The following is a 23,672-nucleotide window of genomic DNA, read 5'->3' on the forward strand; positions in this document are numbered from 1 at the left end:
ATATATTGATATGATTAGTGTGGGCTTAAATGTATCTCTTTAATGAGACTCTTTTGGAATAAGTAAATAACCTCAATTATAGAATAAATTTTATGTTAATTGGTGCTATTAGTTGCCTTGTAAAATGCTGTGGTATTTGCACAACTACCTTCCATCAAGTAGCTTCTGTTGTATTTAAATAGTTTTTAATTTGCAGATTGGCAAAAAAAAAAAGTCACGTGGTGTATTGTCATTCTAGTGGTGAAGTGTAAGGAGAACATTTGTAGCTTAGGTATTTAGTGAGACTGAAGGTCCCCTGGAGAAGGAAATGGCAACCCACTCCAGTATTCTTGCCTGGGAAATCCCATGGACAGAGGAGCCTGACGGGCTGCAGTCCTTGGGGCTGCAAAGAGTCAGACGTGACTAATAGACTGAGCATTCACGTACACTTCTGAGACTGACTTTATGTGCTTTAAGCAGTCATTAATTATGTGTACCATATTCAAAGATTTTCTTTTAAAAAATGAAAATGTTACAGTTCAACCAGGTGTGGGACAGTATGTCTAATGGACCTGATTTTAGTGAGTATGAACTTTAGGTATTTTACTTAAGTGTTCATTGTAACACATGAAAGTATGCTTACCATTAGTTTGTTCAGTTAAATTATTTCTTCTTGCTAAAAGAGGGAGTTTTTTTTTTAATTGAGGTGAAATTCACATAACATAAAATTAAGCATTTTAAAGTATGCTTCATTGTCATTGAGGTACATTCATGGTATTGTGCAACCTCTACTTGTAGAATGGATGTATTTTTAAAATTTATTATACTTGGATATCAGAGCTTCCATTGTGTTGAGAATTGAGTCCTCCCTTTCTAAGCACTAATTCTAGTTTATTCTTTTCCCCAGATATTTACAGAAAGTCTTCTGTGTTCCAGTCGCCTTGAGAACATCCACCTGGCTGGGCAGATGATGCACTGCAGTGCTTGCTCAATAAGTCCACCAAATAGTATAGCCCATAAAGGAAAAACCCAATTCAGGGTCAGTTACGAAAAAAGTATTGACTTGGTTCTGGCAGCCAGCAGAGAGTACTTCAATTCTTCTACCAACCTCACTGACACCTGCATGGATCTGGCCAGGTAGAGGAACTCTGTGTTCTCCATAAGAGAGAGTGGGGTCAGAATACACACACTGCATTGTTGGTGTTACTCTCTGATTTACAAAATACATTATCACAAGTGCAGAGTACTCTTCCATTTGGGGTACAGTTGCTTAGTGCTTGAATATAGAAAGAAAACTTAATTATATCATGAGTGTTCATTAGTTTATGAGCCTTTTTCTCTAGCACACTTTCCCACAGTCATTCTAGCTGATTTTCTGTAAGGTTATACTTTTCTTCTATTGGAAGAAATTCATGTGGTAGCCTGAAAATCCAGGTTTGGGAAAATTTTAGCACATTAGGTCATGTCTGTATCCTTTACATGGCTTCCAGTCTGCTTAGGGACAGGAGACCTGATTAGATAATAAAACCCAAAAGTCCCTTCCAAGTGGAAATTTATGGACTAGGGATTCTATTCTTCTCTTGGCCTGTTGTATAGGAAAGTTAGCATTCCTTTTTCTTGGTATTGATTCTTCAGATCAGATCAGATCAGTCGCCCAGTTGTGTCCGACTCTTTGCGACCCCATGAATCGCAGCACGCCAGGCCTCCTGTCCATCACCAACTCCCGGAGTTCACCCAGACTCACGTCCATCGAGTCAGTGATGCCATCCAGACATCTCATCCTCTGTCGTCCCCTTCTCCTCCTGCCCCCAATCCCTCCCAGCATCAGAGTCTTTTCCAATGAGTCAACTCTTCACATGAGGTGGCCAAAGTACTGGAGTTTCAGCTTTAGCATCATTCCTTCCAAAGAAATCCCAGGGCTGATCTCCTTCACAATGGACTGGTTGGATCTCTTTGCAGTCCAAGGGACTCTCAAGAGGCTTCTCCAACACCACACTTCAAAAGCATCAATTCTTCAGCGCTCAGCCTTCTTCACAGTCCAACTCTCACATCCATACATGACCACAGGAAAAACCATAGCCTTGACTAGATGGACCTTTGTTGGCAAAGTAATGTCTCTGCTTTTGAATATGCTATCTAGGTTGGTCATAACTTTCCTTCCAAGGAGTAAGCATCTTTTAATTTTATGGCTGCAGTCACCATCTGCAGTGATTTTGGAGCCCAGAAAAATAAAGTCTGACACTGTTTCCACTGTTTCCCCATCTATTTCCCATGAAGTGGTGGGACCGGATGCCATCATCTTCGTTCTTAAGAGCTTTTTTTTTTTTTTTTTTGCGTGTAGAACTTTAGGCCTTTGCCTCTCTTAATGGCTTAACTATGTTGCCAGCTTTTTATTGTATATAATTTATCTTTCAAATGGCTATTTAGAATTTCTAAAAATTGTAATTGTTATTCTTTTCTCTTACATAAGGTTTCTGTCTTTTGTCTCAGACTTTGAAAGACCTTTAATTCCAAAGATCATTAAAGTCATTTTTCGTATTGTTTTCTTACTACTTCAGTTGTTTTATTTTTGCATTGAAATTTTAGGCTTATTAGGATTATTTTGGTGTAAAGATTGTGGTAGTTATTAAGTTACTTTTCCCCTCAAATGACTAGTAGTTGCTTCAACTCTAGCAAGACTTTTAAAGGTAACTTCCCTGCCCCACCCTCTGCCCTCCCTCCCCACCTCCGCCAGTGAAATCTTATCCAGAGTCATGTTTTCTCAAGGCATGTTATTAAACTTGACAAAGTTGTTTAAAATAGTTAGTAAATTTTTTCTCCTTTCCCAAGGGAAAGTATTTCTATTTCAGATGATGAAAATATCAAATAGAACAGGCTTTGAAACTGGGAGTTGTGTTTGACCTAAATCTTCTTGACAGATGCTCCTGGAGATGATTTTAAAACTATACTTGCAGTATTTTCCTTTCATCCATCTCCTCTCTCCTATGAAAGTGAAGTGAAAGTGTTAGTTGCTCAGCCATGTCCAACTCTTTGCAACCCCGTGGACCATAGCCCGCCAGGCTCTGTTGTCCATGGAATTTCTCCTATAAGGACACACTTTAATTTTAAAAATGTCATATGTGTATAACGTTGCACCAACTGATTGTGACTTGTGAGCTCAGATATATTTAATTGTTCACAGTTTTATTGAAATAGAAAAAAGCCATCCATTTTTATTGATTAAATTATTATTTATTTACTAATTTTTTTAATTGAAGAAGCAATGCAGCCACGAGATAAAATATTCAAAAATACAGAAAGATAGCTATGGACAATGTCTGTCTCCTCATTATAGTTCCCCTATCTTTAATGCCCTCTATATTTTTAATTTATTTCCTGTGTATCCTTCTGGAATATCTTATTGAATATTACATTCTTCTTTCTTAGGTCACAGGTGCTTACTACTTGTACATACCTTTCTCTGTTTTGTTTTATTCACTCGGTATCTATATATAGGGTTTTTCTGTGTAAGTGCGTATTGGTTTGTTGCATTCTTTTTTGGTGGTTGTAGAATATTCCATTGTTTGACGTTTATATAGTTTATTTAATTAGTTCCTGATTTAGTGTCTTTTATTTCAAAAAAAGCCTATCTGTAGTATAAATTCCTAGAACTGGAATTCCTGTGTTCAAAGGTAAATTCAGTTGGAATTTTGGTAGATACCATAAATAGGTTATATACTGTTTACCCTTGAACCAGTAGTATGTGTTAGTGCTTATCTGATTTAAATGCCTTAATTTTTTCAAGAAGATAGGCCCATATCTGTCAGTTGGTCATGTAGGTAGACACTGGCCTAGACATCTTCCTGTGATGGTCCAGGATCTTAGAATCATTAACTCTCACGGCCTGATCTCTGCCTGTCCTTTCTAGTCTCATGCCCCACTGTTCCTCTGCTGCTGCTGCTGCTAAGTAACTTGAGTCATGTCCAACTCTGTGCGACCCACAGACGGCCTCCCACCAGGCTCTGTCGTCCCTGGGATTCTCCAGGCAAGAACACTGGAGTGGGTTGCCATTTCCTTCTCCAATGCATGAAAGGGAAAAGTGAAAGTGAAGTCGCTTAGTCGTGTCCGACTCTTAGCGACCCCATGGACTGCAGCCTACCAGGCTCCTCCATCCATGGGAGTTTCCAGGCAAGAGTACTGGAGTGGGGTGCCATTGCCTTCTCCGCACTGTTCCTCTATGTGCATCTTTCAGAAAATAGGTTTGTTGTTAACTAAAATTTATCAAGTATGCTCTCTCTGAGTTTGACAAAATTTGCTTAAAATCCTCCATAGGTATCACAAATTCTTAGATTATCAAATCACTGTCACTTACATTTATCTCAGTACTGCGTCAACAACTGATTGTTTCTGATCAGCAAAATGTCTCTTGTGCACTTTGTTAGGTTATTCTTTTTTCCTTTGAGAGACAAAGTTGTGACCGAAATCAAGACATTTCTGCTTTTCTTAGAAGAATAACTGGAAATTATACAAATTCCTTCTTTTTGCTTAATCCTTTTTATATCATCATTTTCTCTGGAGTCAACAGTAAACAGAGCACTAAGCCCGGAGCTAACGTACCTTGCTTTATCCTCTCATACCTTACGTGCTGTAACTGGCACAAATCACTCCTCTGAGCTTCAGTTTTGGCTTCCTTGCAAAGCAGGTGGTGATATTTCTCTGTCTCGCAGCCTTGCTGTGAGGATTAAGAAAGAGATCAGAAAGCCTCTAGCAGAATACCTGGAAGGGAGTTGGTGTCTGATAAATGTGTTGGATCTCTGTGTTGTCGATCATAGAAGGGCAGCTTAGCTGAACGTATGCTGCTTTTCCACTTTAAAAATGGTTTTGTCCTAGGTGCTGTTTACAGCTGATAACAGATCGACCTGCCGCCATTCAAGAGGAGCTCGATCTTATCCAGGCCCTGGGGTGCCTTGAAGAATTTGGGGTGAAGATCTTGCCTTTGCAAGGTGAGTTTTCTACTTAAGTGTTGCACTTTTATGAACTTATTTTGCATAAATTCACTAGTATTCCTGTTTAGGTGTCTAAATAAAGAGTACTTTTGGTCATTTAATCTGTTAGCAATAGGTTCTGCCCTCTGTCCCATTTTTCAGTGCCGTTATGACAGCAGTGAGGCTGTTGGATAAAAACAAAAAGAGAAATTGGGGATTATAGGTGAGAGTTTCATGTTTACATCAGTTTTCGATTGAAATTTATTCATTTCAGTTGCATAATTTAGAAGTAGCTCTAAATGATAATAGTTTATTTCTTCTTATGCTTACTGTAGAATATTCTTTAATTGAATCCGTATTTTTTTTTAACAGAGGGAATGACAGGAAATTGTTGTTTAGAGTTAAATTACTAACAGTATGTTAGCATTGCTCAAGTTCTTTTACCTAAAGGTGGAAGTCAGATTAGTACCAGCCCAAACAAGTCATCTGTCCTTTTGGGACAGTGGGCATCTCCCAGTGTCCTGAGCCTCACCTGATAAGCAGGAGGGAGATTTTCTGTTGCTTCAAATCCTGCAACTCAGTGCCCTAAATGAAGTGAGTGTGTTTGGTGATTCGTGGTATGCTTGGCTAGTTTCCATGTCATCTCTGATCTTTATTCTTGAAAAGATTGTTATGTTTTTTATTGAAGTATAATTGACTGACAGTGTTGTGTTAGTTTCAGGTGTACAGCAGAGGGCTCTTATCTTTATTCTAACTCTGGAAATGTTCAGAATTGGAAGTGGGAGAGGTTTAGCTAAGTTCTTTTCATCTCTGGTTTTTGATAAGTTTTCACTGGAATTGTGTGTCTGGTGTTTTTTTTTTTTTTTTTTTAACTTCTAATATCATTGATCAGTGATAGTCTGTTACAGGTTCCTTGGTGTGTTTTATTGTATATTATCTATTCAGAGTCAACAATAACTTCATTATTTTTTTAAATTGTCTTTTACTTAATTCTTATTGATCTGGGGGTAAACACAGTTTTCACTTGGTTCATTTGCCTTAAATTAGGGAGGTCAGTGTACCTCCGTCGTGTCCCTGGTCACGAGTCATCAGTGTGTCTTCCTTTGTAGTGCGATTGTGCTCTGATCGGATCGGCCTCGTCAAGGAGTGTATTTGCCAGTCCCCCATGTGCTACAAGCAGTCCACCAAGCTGCTGGACCTTGCTGAGCTGCTGAGGGTAGCAGGTAAGTTTTGAAAGCTTAACTGCTGTGCACCATCCTAGGAAAACACTGGAATATGTGCTACTAGGTGTGAGAGGAGCTGCTTTTCAGCAAGGTTTTGTCTTTTCCAGCAAGATTGGCATGTTATTAAGATGTGTTCCTATGTTGAGCTGCTTGGACCTCTGTTTTCTAAATGAAGGCAGACTTTTTTGGGGTTCCATGGTCATACAGGGTCAGAAAGAGAAGTCAGAGTTACCATTTATAACCAGAAAACTTAAAAAGTAGGACAAGGCAGCTCAACTAGTTCACCTTCAGTTTCCACATTTGGTGTAATATTTTCTTTTTAATATAAATTTATTTATTTTAATTGGAAGTTAATTACTTTACAATATTATATTGGTTTTGCCATACATCAACATGAATCCGCCGTGGATATACACGTGTTCCCCATCCTGAACCCCCCTCCCACCTCCCTCCCCGTACCATCCCTCTGGGTCATCCCAATGTACCAGCCCCAAGCATCCTGTATCCTGCATCGAACCTGGACTGGCAATTCATTTCATATATGATATTATACGTGTTTCAATGCCATTCTCCCAAATCAACATTTTTGAACCTGAATAATTACTTAGAACAATTTGTGCATTTACTGTTTGGCCAGGTTTTCTCACGCATTGTCTCATTTCATTTTCTGTTAAATGATGTTGATGTTTTCTTCCTGTTTTATGAGGGGAATTGAAGGTCAGAGAAGTTAAGGATCTTGCTCAGCAGGGTTAAGTAACAGAGCATTTCTGAGTCCATACTCCATGTGTCACGCTATTGTGCTTACCAGTCTTTTAACGTTTTTCTTTTGTATTTTTGACTCATCCAATGTGTATCCCACCTGATGGACATCTTCAAGTGAGTCCTCATCTTCTTAAACAGATTTTAAAGTGTGCAGCTTAAAATTTTCAAATCCAGCACAATTTTGTGACAAATACCTTCCCATTTCAACTAAAAGAATGAAAATGAGCCCGCCCGCTGACTTGAAACACCAGCTGTCTATACTGGACATGTCTGTTGGTTTGCTAAGTGGTCTTCCTTTGGGACCCCGTCCCTCTCCCAGTGGAGACTTGCCAGTCAAGATGCTTTGCCACAGTTGTTGGCACTGTCGTCCTGCCAGTACCTTCTGTCCACTTGCCAGTGCAGAGATGACCGTGCGACTCAAGAAAAACCAATCAAAATCTTTCCTGACGTTTGATATATAAACACAGGAAGACAGAAGCACATTCTTCTTTTCTAAATTAAATTCATAAGGATACAACCTTAGGGATGCTGGCAGTCATTTGTCTGATCAGTTTTCTGAAAATGAATCCATTTGAGAGAAGGAAAACCCCCCAGTGGCAGTCTACATGCCTCAAGATCTAGTCCTGCCTGAAGATGGCTTTTAACCCCAGAAATTGTTTTTAATTAAAATGGGGTTAAATTCCATGTTTAGCTTTAAAAAAGTAAAGAGGATTTTGTTTATATTTTGAGCTTTAAGTAAATATATATATATGTATATGTATATTTGGTAGACACATTTATGTTTTAAAATCTAAATAGGACTCTTCTTCTTAAGGCTTTATAGTTTTAGTATATTTTATTGTGTCAGATGTCCTTTTCTAGCCTATCTGAAAGCGTAACACTAGCATTTTTACCTCTGGCCTTGGAGATGTGTTCGGATATCCTTTGGGGGCCAGGCAGCCATCGGGAGGTATCTTGGAAGGCGGCAGAGAAGTTGAGCATGGGGTCTGAAGACTGGTCCTGTCCTTACTCTCCTATTCATTTGCTAAATGACTTAAGCTTCAGCTTCTGGAAAATAGGAATGCACCCCCTGCTTTAAGTCTAGGTTATGAGACTCACACGAGTTAATACATATGAAAGCATTTTGTAAACTTGAAAGCACTCTGATCATCAGGGAAGAATTTCTTAAGGATCCAGTCATAGACACTAATGAAGCAGTCAAGGATGCTGTCTACATTTTCCATGTAGCTGCCTACTACTGTTAATTTCCATTTTCATCCCTGTGACACTGACCTAAAAATAGGAATATCAGTGATCAAGATAGGCCTGCATTTTTAATGGTATGAACATTACTCTTCAGTCCTGCCGAGTACATTTGTGTGGAACACCTGGTGTTCAAATGGCTTTTCTTTGCTGCAGCTATTTTAGTTCTCCTGTTTGGAACCATCTCAACTTGACCACCTCTGTTTCACAAAGTTGAATGTGGAATCTGTGTTATAACTTCAGTCCAGTATCATTAAAGGAGAAGACTAGTATCCATATTTCATTCAACATGGTGCTTTTATTGTGAGCCCCCTGAGTGCACATAATAGCTACTGTGTATCCGTGACTGCTGTGTGCCAGCTCCCTTCTGTGCCCTTTTAACACACTGGCTCTTCTGCTGTTCACTGCAGGCTCTCCTTACCGGCATTTTACAGATGGGGAAATAGAGGCCCCAGAGAGGAAAGTAATACCACTTTGTCAGGTACTTTGGATACAGAGTTCTATTACACACCTGCTGCCCTCTGGGAATTTAGCATCTTAGAGGGCTGCAGAAGCAGAGAACTGTGTTGCATAATGGGGTATGAGGGTAGTCCACGGCTTCTGTGAACAGATGTTAGAGAATCCAAAAGACAATTGTAATATTTAGCTGGGGGCGGAGTGGTGTTAAGAAAGGAATCACAGGCAGGTAACATGTATCTGAAGCTTACAGAATGCTGCGGTTATTTATTGCTGCTTTACAAACCACCCTGAAACCTAGCAGCTTAAAATAACAACAGTCATGTCTTCTTATCTCTCCCGGTTCTGAAGGTTGACTGGGCAGTTCAGGGTCTTTTATGAAACTGCAGTCAGATATAGCAGTTAGGGCTGTGCTTATCTCAAATACTGCTTTGTTCACATGTCTGGCACCTGGGCTGAGAAGATTGAAAAAGCTGGGGGCTGGAGTAGCTCGGGCTTTCTCTTCTCTATGTGGTTTCTCCTTACCATCTTTCCTTATGTTGTTGTCAGACTACCTGGATTTCTTATGTGGTGGCCTAGGGCTCCCAGAGCCAGTATCCCAAGTTCAGTTCAGTGCAGTTCAGTCACACAGTCGTGTCTGACTCTTTGTGACCCCATGCATCACAGCACGCCAGGCCTCCCTGTCCATCACCAACTCCCAGAGTCTACCCAAACTCATCTCCATTGATTCGGTTATACCATCCAGCTGTCTCATCCACTGTCGTCCCCTTCTTCTCCTGCCCCCAATCCCTCCCAGCATCAGGGTCTTTTCCAATGAGCCAACTCTTCGCATGAGGTGGCCAAAGTATTGGAGTTTCAGCTTCAGCATCAGTCCTTCCAATGAACACCCAGGACTGATCTCCTTTAGGATGGACTGGTTGTATCTCCTTGCAGTCCAAGGGACTCTCAAGAGTCTTCTCCAACACCACACTTCAAAAGCATCAATTCTTCGGCGCTCAGCCTTCTTCACAGTCCAGCTTTCACATCCATACATGACCACAGGAAAAACCATAGCCTTGACTAGACGGACCTTTGTTGGCAAAGTAATGTCTCTGCTTTTTAATATGCTATCTAGGATTGTCATAGCTTTCCTTCCAAGGAGTAAGAGTCTTTTAATTTCATGGCTGCAGTCACCATCTACAGTGATTTTGGGGCCCGAAAAAATAAAGTCTGACACTGTTTCCACTGTTTTCCCATCTATTTCTCATAAAGTGATGGGACTGGATGCCATGATCTTAGTTTTCTGAATGTTGAGCTTTAAGCCAACTTTTTCACTCTCCTCTTTCACTTTCATCAAGAGGCTTTTTAGTTCCTTTTCACTTTCTGCCATAAGGGTGGTGTCATCTGCATATCTGAGGTTATTGATATTTCTCCCGGCAATCTTGCTTCCACCTTGTGCTTCTTCCAGCCCAGCGTTTCTCATGATGTACTCTGCATAGATGAGAAACCAACAAAAGTTTCATGTCATTTTGCTGTAATTTAGCTTTGGAATTTGGGCCGCTTCATCTTTAATGTGTCTTATTCACAGAAGCAGTCACACAGGCCCTCCCAAGTTTAAGGGAAATATTTATAGGCTCCACTTGAAGTTGACTGGGCTTGGGTGAGCCTGAGATGGCTTCCACAGCTGTTGGAACAGGCCTGCATTACTCTCTGGCTGGTGGTCAGAAGCCTCAGACCCTTGCCCCGGGGAGCTCTCCGTGGGGTTTCTCGAGCATCTTCTCAACAAGGTGACTCCTGGCTTTCTCCTGGAGCAATTGATCCAGAGAGCAGGGCAGAGCCTTTATTGCTTTTTTACAACCTCCTCTTGGAGGTTAGTCACCATCGTTTACAGCTGACTCTGTTAGAAATAAATCACTAGCCATCCCCATTCAAGGGGAGAAGCAGTAAGCTCCATCTTTAGAAGGGAGTACCAAAGAATTTGTGGACATAGTTTAAATTATATTTCATATATTCAAAGTTTTGTCCTACTACCATTAGTATTTTCTTCAAACTAAACATTTAGACCATTTTCTTTAGTAGATTCCTAGTCTGGTTCTAGTGCTGGCTCTTCTCCCTGTGACCTTGGTTTTCTTTGTAGGACTTTTCTAGAATCATTGTTTTCAAGCTTGTTTTTGGTTATGCTTTTTCTTTTAACCACCTGCTCAGATCACCTGATACACAAACTAACTTTCTCACAATGAAACTATAAAATTTAAATCCATTTTACTTTGTATTTATGGTTTTTATCTTTTTATTTGTCATTATTGATTAGAATTAGGACATTCAAATATGAGAATAAATAGGAAACATGATTAAATTCCCTGTTTGGAGGAAAACTTTTCCTCTACCTACCTACGTCAGAATGGCTGGTCTGGGGCTGGTATATCTGTATTTTTCTGAAGTATCACAGATCTACAGTGTTGTATTAGTGTACAGTGGAGTGATCCAGTTATAAATGTACACATATTCATTCTTTCTTAGATTCTTTTCTCATATAGATTATCACGGAATGTTGAGTAGAGTTTCATTTGCCATGAAGTAGGTCCTTGTTGGTTATGTATCTTACATATAATAGTGTGTATGTGTTCATCTCAGGTTTCTCATTTATCCCTCCCTACAGAATTGGTTTTTGTTATCTGTTACTCTGTTTTTGTTCTGTAATAATTTCATTTCTTTTCTTTTTTAAAAAAAATTGGATTGCATGTCTGCGTGGTATCATAAGATGTTTGTCCTTGTCCTACTTTACTCAGTGTGACGATTTCTAGGTCCGTCTGTGTTGCTGCAAATGGCATTATTTCATTCTTTTTTATGGCTGAATAATATTCCCTTGTATCTGTGTACCTCGTCTTCTTTATCCATTCCTCTGTTGATGGACATTTAGGTTGCTTCCATGGCTTGGCTACAGTGAACATGGGGGTGCAGGCAGCCTTTTGGTTTATGGTTTTCTGTGGATACATGTCCAGCAATGGGATTGATGGATCATATGATAGTTTTATTTTTACTTTTTTAAGGAACCTCCGTACTGTTCTCCACAACGGTTGTACCAATTTATATTTTGTATGGGGCCGATATTAATCATTGATCACTTTGGAGAGAGAATTTCATGATTAATAACCAGACTGAAAGGTCTGAGTGGCCTTGACCTTTTGTCCTGTTGTCTTATAAAAATCTTTCTAATCTCTGTTTTTCATTTGAGAATTAATTAGAAAGATAGACTTAAGGAACTCCTCTATCCATTGATACTGCCCCAAACAGTAAGTTGTTTGCATGTGTTTTTAGGTGAAGACCCAGAAGAAAGGCGTGGACAGGTTCTCATCCTTCTAGTGGAGCAGGCACTGCGTTTCCATGACTACAAAGCTGCCAATGTGCATTGTCAGGAGCTGATGGCCACAGGTGAAGTAGACACCACTTAACACATTGCTCATGTTTTTTTTTTGCTCATGTTCTGACTCATGGAAGAGATCTCTTTTGAAATCACTTGGTCTAATTGGTAAGCCAGCCACACTGTGTTCATAGGCCTTGGGAGATGTTTTGTGAGCACTGATAAGTAGGTATTCCATGTGCTTGTATATTAATGTAAATACTTTAATGGGCTCAAGGGGTTACGTTTTATCTGGGATGTGGTTGCTTTCCATTCCATATTAAAAGTAGGCTCATAATTTTAATAGCAATTTTATGTAAAATATTTTAATTTTAAAATATTACAAAATATGTAAATGTTTTTTTTATGTATTTGACATATAATAGAAAAAATTTCAAATTTGAAATATCTGTAATTTGTGACTACATTGTCTGTATTTCTATCCTTTAATTTCTTTAAAAGATCACAAAATGCTTTTCGAATTTGAGCAGTTGGGAAGTAGCTTGCCACTGATATTGAAATTATAACTCAAGTCTCTGGAGGATAAGCAGGTTGTATTGTGGAATAATTTCTCTATGAAAGAGCACATTCCCCAGAGGAGTAGCCAGGAATGTTGTCTTGTCATAGGCTCTGGGCTAAATGATCTGCTTTTTGCAGTTGTGCCTGAGTATGTGGAAACTCAGGCACACTTAGCTGTTTACCCACTGCCTGTGCATGGCTAACGATGCAGTGCTTTACTTTGTGATACCTCCTGGTGTTGCACACTGATGATTTGTATATTTGCTGTATACTGGTAAAATAAATGATTATTCTGACACTTGTTAAAAGGAGTAAGGAAGACTTTATTCAGGACTTTTGTAACGGAAGAGAAATCAGGCTCAACTCCAAATACAGAAAAGACAGCTGGGAATTTATCACCGAGGATCAGGTTAAGGGGATCAACAATGGTTGAAAAATTATGGTGATGAGACATCCGGGATAGGGGCATTTGTACTAAACTGACTTACTGGTGGCACGCCACGGTGATCAGATACAAAGGGTGGGAGATTCTCTTTAAACTGACTTGGCAGGATTCTTGACTGAAACTGGATTATAATAGGTTCAACAAAGGCTGGGCCAAGGTAGAGGTCTCGTTTAAAAGAGGACTCAGAGAAGCCTGAGTGAAGTTTGGTCAAGGAGAGAGTTTGGTGATACATCTGTGAAAATGTTGAAAACTGGATAAAAGCTTAACACTTTACAACCTCAGCATTGGAAAACTGGTTTCATGGAAAAACTGTCAGATATTAACCTAGTGATTGTGCACCACTAAATCACTGCAGATGGTGACTGCAGCCATGATATTAAAAGACGCTTACTCCTTGGAAGGAAAGTTATGACCAACCTAGATAGCATATTCAAAAGCAGAGACGTTACTTTGCCAACAAAGGTTCGTCTAGTCAAGGCTATGGTTTTTCCTGTGGTCATGTATGGATGTGAGAGTTGGACTGTGAAGAAGGCTGAGCGCCGAAGAATTGATGCTTTTAAAGTGTGGTGTTGGAGAAGGCTCTTGAGAGTCCCTTAGACTGCAAGGAGATCCAACCGGTCCATTCTAAAGGAGATCAGCCCTCGGTGTTCTTTGGAAGGAATGATGCTAAAGCTGAAACTCCAGTACTTTGGCCACCTCATGCAAAGAGTTGACTCATTGGAAAAGACTGATGCTGGGAGGGATTGGGGGCAGGAGGAGAAGGGGACGACAGAGGATGAGATGGCTAGATGGTATCACCAACTTGATAGACATGAGTTTGAGTGAACTCCAGGAGTTGGTGATGGACAGGAGGCCTGGCATACTGCGATTCATGGGGTCACAAAGAGTCGGACACGACTGAGCGACTGAACTGAACTGAACTGAAGTTCAGAATAGTTATGGTATTCTGGAAAATCATTGTCTTAGTTCACTATCATTTACTTAGAGAGCTTTGTATTAAGTTTATTCCTATAAGGATAGTACTTGGATTAATTCTGACTTTGTATATTTAGAGAAATTATCCTGGGCCAAGGCCTTTGTACTTAGAAACAAGACCTACTTTCTAACTGGATGTCCTTCAAATAAGAATGAAAATGCATTTTAAGAGTTTAGAGCATAACTTGCATAGGGCAAAGCCCTCTGCCGAGAGTCAGACTCTGAGTGTATTTTTGGCACTGTCCCTGGACCTCTGTCTTCATGTGTGAAGCGGATGATTCTTTGTAGCTTTCCACAATAATTTATCTTTTTCTAGAACTTTGCAGTGTATAAACTGCTTTTAAGTACAGTTTTTTTAAAAATAAAGATTGTTTAATCTTTACAGTCTTCCCTTAACAACCTTCCTTAGTGGTTCAGATGGTAAAGAATCTGCCTGCAATGAGGGAGACCTGGGTTCAATCCCTGGGTTGGGAAGATCACCTGGAGAAGGGAACAGCTGTCCATTCCAGTATTCTGGCTTGGAGAATTACATGGACTGTACAGTCTATGGGGTTGCATAGAGTCAGATACAACTGAGCAACTTTCAATTTCACTTTACAACCAAGGGAAAGAGGAATTACTATTATTTTTGTTTTTTTGCGGTGGTGAGGGATGATGATGTTTGGACCTTTCTCAAGCTCACACAGTGCTTGGTCCACACTCAGTTCTTTCTGAATTCAGATACTCAGTCGTTTTTACTCAACATCAAATCTTAGTAAATTATCTGTAGTCATTGTCAGGTTGAAGATAATTTACTATTTGTAGTCATTTTCATCTGAAATTTAACATAGTTTATCAGAAAAACTTGTCTGGAGCGCTGCTGAACTTTCTGGATAATACACTCACCTAATATTTCTTTTCTGTTTTAGATCATTGTGTTTTTCTGCTTATATAATGATACATATCACTATGACTGACTTTGCTTTGGTAACATAAGACCTCAGTAAAAAGCCATTACGTTTTTCAAGTTGGATTGAAAATTTCTTTCTTCTAGTGAAAATCAGTTTGTTTTTCTTGCCCATTTTTCAGGTTACTCTAAAAGCTGGGATGTTTGTAGCCAGTTAGCACAATCAGAAGGTTACCAGGACTTGGCCACTCGGCAAGAGCTCATGGCTTTTGCTTTGACACATTGCCCTCCCAGCAGCATTGAACTTCTTTTAGCTGCCAGCAGCTCTCTGAAGACAGAAGTAAGTCTCCCAATAAAGTAAATCCTGAACTGTATCAAGTGTATTTTGTTGGGTCTGTGGATCTTGGGTTTGTGCTTTTTTTGTTTTACCAATAATATGAAAATTTTAATTTATGGAAAAAATAGTTTGTTACTTACAAATTTGAAGATATTAAGCTATAAAATAGTGTTGTTGGCTTTATTCCAGTAAAGAAAGGCTACAGGTATGAGAAATAAGAGAATAGTATTAGGAAACAATTTATTGAATATAATGGGGAACATTAGTATTGTCAAGAACAAAATATTTAAGAGGAGGTCCTGTGTAGTATACTGGAAACCATGTGAGTTAAAACCGGTGGTGACACCATCCCCTTAGAAGCTCTTTGGAAATAGCAGGGTGTGGGCTTTGGTTGGAGAGAAGCTCAGTTTCCTAAAATTCACAGGCTAGATCTGCATCAGGGGGATGTTAGGCCAGTTGTAAAACGCATGTGAAGAATTCTGGAATTCATATTTTTATCTCCTGGCCATTCATTACATTGTACATCAGGTTTCCCACAGTTAATTCCGCTCCTGAAACGGTGGTTGCATCCTTGGGAAGGTGTTCATGGAGCCCTGAAGTCAGCCTGTTACCACTAGGAGATGCTCCTGAAACTGTGGTTGCATCCTTGGGAAGGTGTTCATGAAGCCCTGAAGTCAGCCTGTTACCACTAGGAGATTGCACTTTTTTGTTTGTTTGTTTTTCCCCCTCGAAAGAATGCTTTTTAAGTTTCAAGTCTACATTGTAAAATGAGGCAAATTTAAAAACAATTCTGTTACAATATATAGTGTTCTTTTTCAGATTCTTTATCAAAGAGTGAATTTTCAAATCCATCCAGAAGGAGGGGAGAGTATCAATATGTCACCATTGATGAGTAAAGCACTGCAAGAGGTGAGTCTGGGTGAGAGGGAGGAGTTTGAAAGGTGCTTGTGAGAGGAATGAAACAGTTATCTCACACTGTATGTGTGGTATGTGTAGACTGTTCTTTTTAGCTTTGTGTGTCTGTGTGAAATGTAGCATTCATATCAGTTCAGTTCAGTCGCTCAGTCGTGTCCGACTCTTTGCGACCCCGTGGACTGCAGCACGCCAGGCCTCCCTGTCCCTCACCAACTCCTGGATTCGTATGGAAAAATGTATAAAACAAAGATGTCCATCTTAATAAAGTATCATAAAGAAAACATGCACAAACCCGTCACACAGATAAATAGCTCATGACAAGCCTTCCCCTGCACACCCTTCTAACTCTTTGCTGTCCTTCCAGAGATCCTGATTCATCGTGATAACCAGATCCACGTGTGTTCTGTTCTTCTTTTAAAGTAATTTAGAAACCTCTAACACCCATCCCAGAGTGGTAGTTTAATTTTAGCTGTTTTTGCACTGTATAGAAATAATTACATTCAGTATTACATTTGTGAGGTTTATCCATGCTATTGTAAGTACTGCAGTCGATCTTATTGTTACTGCGGTATAGAGATTAATTGCTATATGCATACATTCCAGTTTATCCTTTCTAATACTGACTGACACTGGTTTATTTTCCATTTTGGTACTGACATAATGCTGTATCATCACTGTGTAGTGTTCCTGGTGCACATGTACAGACTTGGAGGTGTGTGTTGTCAGATAAGTGTGTTTGTTCAACCCCAGTTGATAGTCCCAATGCCAAAGAATGCTCAAACTACTGCACAATTGCACTCATCTCACATGCTAGTAAAGTAATGCTCAAAATTCTCCAAGCCAGGCTTCAGCAATATGTGAACCGTGAACTTCCTCATGTTCAAGCTGGTTTTAGAAAAGGCAGAGGAATGAGAGATCAAATTGCCAACATCCTCTGGATCATCGAAAAAGCAAGAGAGTTCCAGAAAAACATCTATTTCTGCTTTATTGACTATGCCAAAGCCTTTGACTGTGTGGACCACAATAAACTGTGGAAAATTCTGAAAGAGATGGGAATTCCAGACCACCTGACCTGCCTCTTGAGAAATTTGTATGCAGGTCAGGAAGCAACAGTTAGAACTGGACGTGGAACAACAGACTGGTTCCAAATAGGAAAAGGAGTTCGTCAAGGCTGTATATTGTCACCCTGTTTATTTAACTTATATGCAGAGTACATCATGAGAAACGCTGGACTGGGAGAAACACAAGTTGGAATCAAGATTGCCAGGAGAAATATCAATAACCTCAGATATGCAGATGACACCACCCTTATGGCAGAAAGTAAAGAGGAACTCAAAAGCCTCTTGATGAAAGTGAAAGTAGAGAGTGAAAAAGTTGGCTTAAAGCTCAACATTCAGAAAACGAAGATCATGGCATCCGGTCCCATCACTTCATGGGAAGTAGATGGGGAAACAGTGGAAACAGTGTCAGACTTTATTTTCTGGGCTCCAAAATCACTACAGATGGTGACTGCAGCCATGAAATTAAAAGACGCTGACTCCTTGGAAGGAAAATTATGACCAACCTAGATAGCATATTCAAAAGCAGAGACATTACTTTGCTAACAAAGGTTCGTCTAGTCAAGGCTATGGTTTTTCCTGTGGTCTTGTATGGATGTGAGAGTTGGACTGTGAAGAAGGCTGAACGCCGAAGAATTGATGCTTTTGAAGTGTGGTGTTGGAGAAGACTGCAAGGAGATCCAGCCAGTCCATTCTGAAGGAGATCAGCCCTGGGATTTCTTTGGAAGGAATGATGCTAAAGCTGAAACTCCAGTGCTTTGGCCACCTCATGTGAAGAGTTGATTCATTGGAAAAGACTCTGATGCTGGGAGGGATTGGGGGCAGGAGGAGAAGGGGACGCCAGAGGATGAGATGGCTGGATGGCATCACTGACTCGATGGACGTGAGTCTGAATGAACTCCGGGAGTTGGTGATGGACAGGGAGGCCTGGCGTGCTGTGATTCATAGGGTCGCAAAGAGTCGGATACGACTGAGCGACTGATATGATCTGATCTGATGATTCTCTTGAATGGTTTTACCCATTGCACACTCAGCAGCTGAGTTTGGGATTGCCATTTGCTCCCATCCAGGTAGTGCCAACTACTTTGGCATGGGTAGTTGTCAAAACTTTACCTCTTAAGTGTTTTGAGATACCTGTTTATGCTTTTGATTTGCATTTTTTGGTTGTTGGTGAGATGAACTTAACTCAGGGGGGAGCCTCTTTTGTGAGGTTCCTTGTTCAATTCCCTTGTCCATTTTCTGTTGAATTTTAGTCCTTTTTCTCTTTCCTCATTGAAATTCTTAGGAATAAAATTTGTCTGGAGTCATTAAGTATTAATACGTATGAATCTCAGGAGAGCTGATCCTGGGAAAGGAAGGAGGAGGTGTGTACTCACCAATACCTCTTTAGCTGTTTAACCTTTGCTCCCTGGAGTTTAACTTCTTATGACTATTTCTGGCAATACAGAAGTGGCGTTTTTTTTGTTTGTTTTTTTTTAGGTCAAAAACAGTAGGTAGTCTAACTAGATAAATTAAGAGATGATAATCGTCTTTTTAGGTTGGTTTCCACAGGATTCCTTTAAATGGTAAGCTTTACTTTTAAAGTGTAAAATGTCATTCATTTTCCTAGCAACTATTTTAGAAGACATCTGTTGTGATAAGTGAGCTATATCTTAGCTCCTTTTTTTGTTTTTATCTATTTTTTTTTTGTTTTGTTTGCTTTATGTTTCCATACGTTGATTCTCAATTTTTAAAGATCATACTCTGTTTATAGTTATTGTAATGTTGACTACATTCCTGGTTCTATACAGTCTGTCTTTGTAGCTTATTTATTTTATACCTAATAGTTTTTAATCTCTTAATCCATTACCTCTATTTTGCCCCTCCCACCTTCCCTTTCCTCACTCATAACCCTAATTTGTTCTGTATACTTGTAACTCTGTTTCCTTTTGTTATATTCACTAGTATGTTGTATTTTTTATATTCCGCATATAAGTGATTGCATACAGTATTTGTCTTCCTCTGTGTGACATTTCATTTAACACAGCACCTTCCAAGTTCATCCATGTTATTGCAGATGGCAAAATTTCATTCTTTTTTATGGCTGAATACTCTCCATTGTGTGTGCTTGTGTGTATACACAACATCTTTATAAATGGACTGTAACCATCTTGTCAGATTCATTTGTAGTTGTATACCTTGTAGTTCTTTTAGAAGTCTGGTTCAAAGCTTCATCTGTGGAGTCTGTTGATAAGAGTTAGGGCAAGATTATTTAGATTTTGCCTACAGTTGAATATACACAATTACCTCATCTCCAAAGTTCGTTCTTTTATATTAAACTTCTGCTTGGCAGCCATTTATTGATTACACATGTGTATCCCCAGTTAAGTACCAAGTGATCTCAGGATCTCAAAAAAGTTTATAAAGTGACTTTTGGCCCTTAAGGATGTTTATCCTCTTCCTCCTATAAATGGTTAACTCCAAGACAGCAGTGATCGATAGAATTTTCTACAGTGAGGGGAATATTCTGTATATCTACATTGTCCAGTATAGCAGCAACTAGTCACATAGAGCTGCTGAGTATGTGACATATAGGTAGTGCAACTAAGGAATCAACATTTAAATTTTGCTTAATTTTATTTAAGTTAATTTTACTTAATTAAGGCTGCTGGATACCTGAGTGGACATCACAGTTCTAGAAGGTGAGATACTCAGAAGAGGATAGTGTTCCTCCATCAGTGCTGCAGACAAAGGACTTTGTTTCTATGGTTGGACTCCCTTCGAATTGAAGTCACAGCATTTTCCAGGGGCCTGGAGTGAGGGGGATGCTTTCTTCCTTTGGCATGTTTTGACTTGTATTGATTAGAAACTATTCAGTTTTCCCTTCCTGGATCTGAGAGCACATTAAATTCTATGGTGTTTTCTCTAGGGGATTCAGAACAGATCTTATATTGGAGATTTGGCAGATTTTACTATTTCTCAAGGTCCAGTAGAAGACTTGCTTTTCACAAGATCTTTATCCCAGTTTTTGTACCTTTTGATCCTCTGATCTCCTCCCATTTGTTCAGCTACATCTCTCACTGTTGCTCCAGCCTCCTCTCTTTTCATGCCTTCCAAACATGTGCTGTGTTCCGTTCATGGTGAACTTACCCCATTCTCTGAGTAGGCTCTCTCACAGCTTTGGTGTTATTTAGGGTTCTCTCTCAAGCTCCAGAACTTTGGCCACCTGATGCGAAGAGCCGACTCCTTGGAAAAGACCCTGATGCTGGGAAAGATTGAAGGCGGGAGGAGAATGGGATTACAGAGGATGAAATGGTTGGATGGCGTTACTGAATCAATGGACATGAGTTTGGGCAAAGTTCAGGAGATAGTGAAGGACAGGGAAGCCTGGCGTGGTCCATGAGGTCGCAGGGGGTAGGACACGACTGAGCGACTGAACAACAGCAGCTGTCTGTACTGCCCTTCTTGTATTGTTTCTGATCATCTTGCTGCCCTCTTGATCTCACCTAAGCTGTCGTTGTCTTTATCAAGTTTTCCTTGAGTCCTCATCATTCCCTCTTCTGCATCCCCCAAATATCTCATAGCATTGGATCAGCTCATGTGTGGTACGGTTTGGCGTGTATGGCGACTGGAAGTGTGTCACTTACCTTTGGTGCTCTCTCCAGAGAGTGCTTGCCAGAGAGTGAGTGCCTGCTGCTGCTGCTAAGTCGCTTCAGTTGTGTCCAACTCTGTGCGATCCCATAGACGGCAGCCCACCAGGCTCCCCCGTCCCTGGGATTCTCCAGGCAAGAACACTGGAGTGGGTTGCCATTTCCTTCTCCAATGCATGAAAGTGAAAAGTGAAAGTGAAGTCGCTCAGTCGTGTCCGACTCTTAGCGACCCCAGGGGCTGCGGCCCACCAGGCTCCTTTGTCCATGGGATTTTCCAGGCAAGAGTACTGGAGTGGGGTGCCATTGCCTTCTCCAGAGTGAGTGCCTAGTGAATGCTTAATACAGATGCATTGGAAGCTCCCACTGCAGAAGGATCAGTGTGTGGTAAAAATGGATTAGAAAGTAAAACTAGAAGGAATTTCCAACTAGACGCATGTGTGTGATCTGGGTGCTGTTGAGGACCTGTTGTGTTCTGGCCGTATAAGGGGAGTATCATTTCTCTATTCAGTACAGAACTGCACCGTGTTTCTGCTGAGTTCACCTCCATAAGCTTATTCTGAAATGCCCACATCCTTCTTTATAAAATCCACAAGAAGCCTTTTGCGACCTTTGGGTTTTCCATTTCCTGCTCTCTGATGAATTAGAAAGTGTCAGCCGGGCTCCGTGGTGGCCTCTGTGGAGTAGGGCATGCTGTGTCTCCACAGGGCACGTCCTGATCCATTCAGCGTCCTCAGTACCTGTGGGAGACTGCCAGCAGTGCTTCACAGGATCCACTTAGCGAGGAAGAGGAATTCTTCCAGAATGATTCTTGTATTTTTTTTATTTTTTAGCACTCTAAAAGCTTTCCTGTCTTCCTTTCTCCTCTTTCAGCACACTGTAATATTAATAGATCTAGATCTGACAAAGTGCTAATCCAAACCCTCAAACACATCATGTCTTTGATTCATGAGGCACATTTCAGAATATTATAGCTACTATTATTAGATTAAAATACAGTGCTTAGCTATAAGATGCTGTGTGTTACACATTAACAGTAAACGTAATAACCACATTAAATTATAACTTATAAATGAGAGCTGACTGTATATGTAATGTGCTTAATGCCCAAGACTTTCATTACTCAGTTGTGAAAATGATGATTTTTACTTATATATCCAAACAAAGTAAAGATGTAACTGCTGTGCAGTTGCATTTGTGTTACTACAAGTGGAGCCTTCAAGTTTGAAGATATTGGCTGTTGTTCTCAGGAACAAGATATTTGTTTTTAAGTAAAATGCATAATTTATGAGTAACTACCAAAATTAGAGTTTCCAGCTTCTTATTAATGTTGGTTATTATGTTTTTTTAGATGTAATAGTATTCCACCACTTAGAGCGTATTAACATTTTGTTTAGCTAGTGTTAGCTATATCAGATAGGCAATAATGTTTTCCCCAGATAAATCTAATTAGAGTTGAAAATGGATTATATACAAGGTTCCCATTAAAAAATCATCTTCACTATGGGAAATCTTGTTATGAACATTTTAAGTGGCTACAAATTTATAAGACTGGACTAATTATTGTTTCGAACTGGGGGCAGGGCTTGGCATAGAGCTGTTTTGAATGTATAAAAGGATTATTTAGAAATATTAAAATAAATTTCTGACAGTTGTATTTCAGTACCACGACAACTCTTTCTTTTCCCCTTCACCAGTTAATGGGCATTTGGGTGGTTTGTACTTTTTAGCTATAATGAATAATGTTGCTATGCTATGAACATTTGTATACAAGTCTTTGTATGAAAAAATGTTTTGATTTGTTGTGGAGGTATCTGGGAGTGGAACTGAAGCATTGTATGATGTATATGCTCTAAATATTGGAAAACATGGCCAAATTGTTTTCCAAAGTGGCTGCACCAGGAATTTTTAAGTTTCCCCTCTCTTCATATCCTTGCTGATACTTAACTCTTGAATGGCTTTTTGTGAAAGCCATTCTTATGAGTATATGTGGTGTCTCCTTATCGTTTTGGTGTGTGTTTCTAAATAAGTAACGATAATGAGCATCTTTTCATGTGCTTTCTTGCACTTTCTGTACCTTCTTTGATGAAATGGCTACAAATATTTTCCCAGTTTCTTTTTAGCTGTTACGTCAACTCCTTATTAAGTCATAAGAGTTTTTGTTGTTTTTAAACTCTTGAATACAAGTTGTTGTTGGATGTGCGACTTTAAAAGATTTTTCTGTCAGTGTGTGATTTGACTTTTTACTTTCTTAATAGTGCCTTTTGAAGTGCAGAACCTTTTAACGTTGCTCAAGTCCGTTTTATTAACCTTTTCCTTTATTGCTTGCATTTTTGGTGTTGTATCAAAGAAATCTGTGCCTAGCTCAAACCTGTGAAGATTTACTCCTGTGCTTTTTCCTAAGAGTTTTACAGTTTTAGCTTTTATATGTATTGAGAGGTAGTAATGAGCCACTTTTTGTATGAGATAAGTATAAGGTTGAGGAAAATCCACATGCAGAAAGATCAGTTTAGAATTTTATCTCCTGTTATATACAGAAATGAACTCTATACGATCAGGTTTGTTTTTTCTTTTATGTGATCTCGTTCTTTCTTAAAGGATTTTAAATCTTACGCTGCACAAAGGCACAAATTAATATTTTAAAGTTTAAAATGATTTCACCTGAAATGGATTTGTGTCATAATTATTGCCTTAGTAATTTTCTTTTTTCGAGATGTTTTGGAATTTTGGTGTTCAAGCTCGTGTTGTGTTTCCTGAACCATCTGCCTTTGTCGTTACATGCAGATCACGTATGGCACAGCATGATACTGGTTGCTGGATGCATGTGCCATGAGTGTTTATCTTTTCCTTTGCTTTGGGTCATTTGGATTGTGCCCAGTCTTCCTGTGTTTTAGACTGAACTTCAC

The 23,672-nt window shown here is 39.6% G+C and overlaps 1 protein-coding gene across 1 annotated transcript in view; it reads left to right on the plus strand.

Moving 5' to 3' along the window:
• NBAS (NBAS subunit of NRZ tethering complex) overlaps positions 1–23,672 on the plus strand; it is a gene marked incomplete in the record, with an annotated part of 468,052 nt that overhangs the window by 298,362 nt on the left and 146,018 nt on the right. Inside the window, 6 exon segments of the mRNA NM_001192550.1 lie at positions 887–1,116; positions 4,849–4,961; positions 6,053–6,166; positions 11,924–12,037; positions 15,013–15,170; positions 15,987–16,076. Of these exon segments, the coding sequence (NP_001179479.1) occupies positions 887–1,116; positions 4,849–4,961; positions 6,053–6,166; positions 11,924–12,037; positions 15,013–15,170; positions 15,987–16,076 (819 nt within the window).

The sequence above is a fragment of the Bos taurus genome, chromosome 11 (assembly GCF_002263795.3).
Source record: "Bos taurus isolate L1 Dominette 01449 registration number 42190680 breed Hereford chromosome 11, ARS-UCD2.0, whole genome shotgun sequence".
Lineage (NCBI taxonomy): Eukaryota > Metazoa > Chordata > Mammalia > Artiodactyla > Bovidae > Bos > Bos taurus.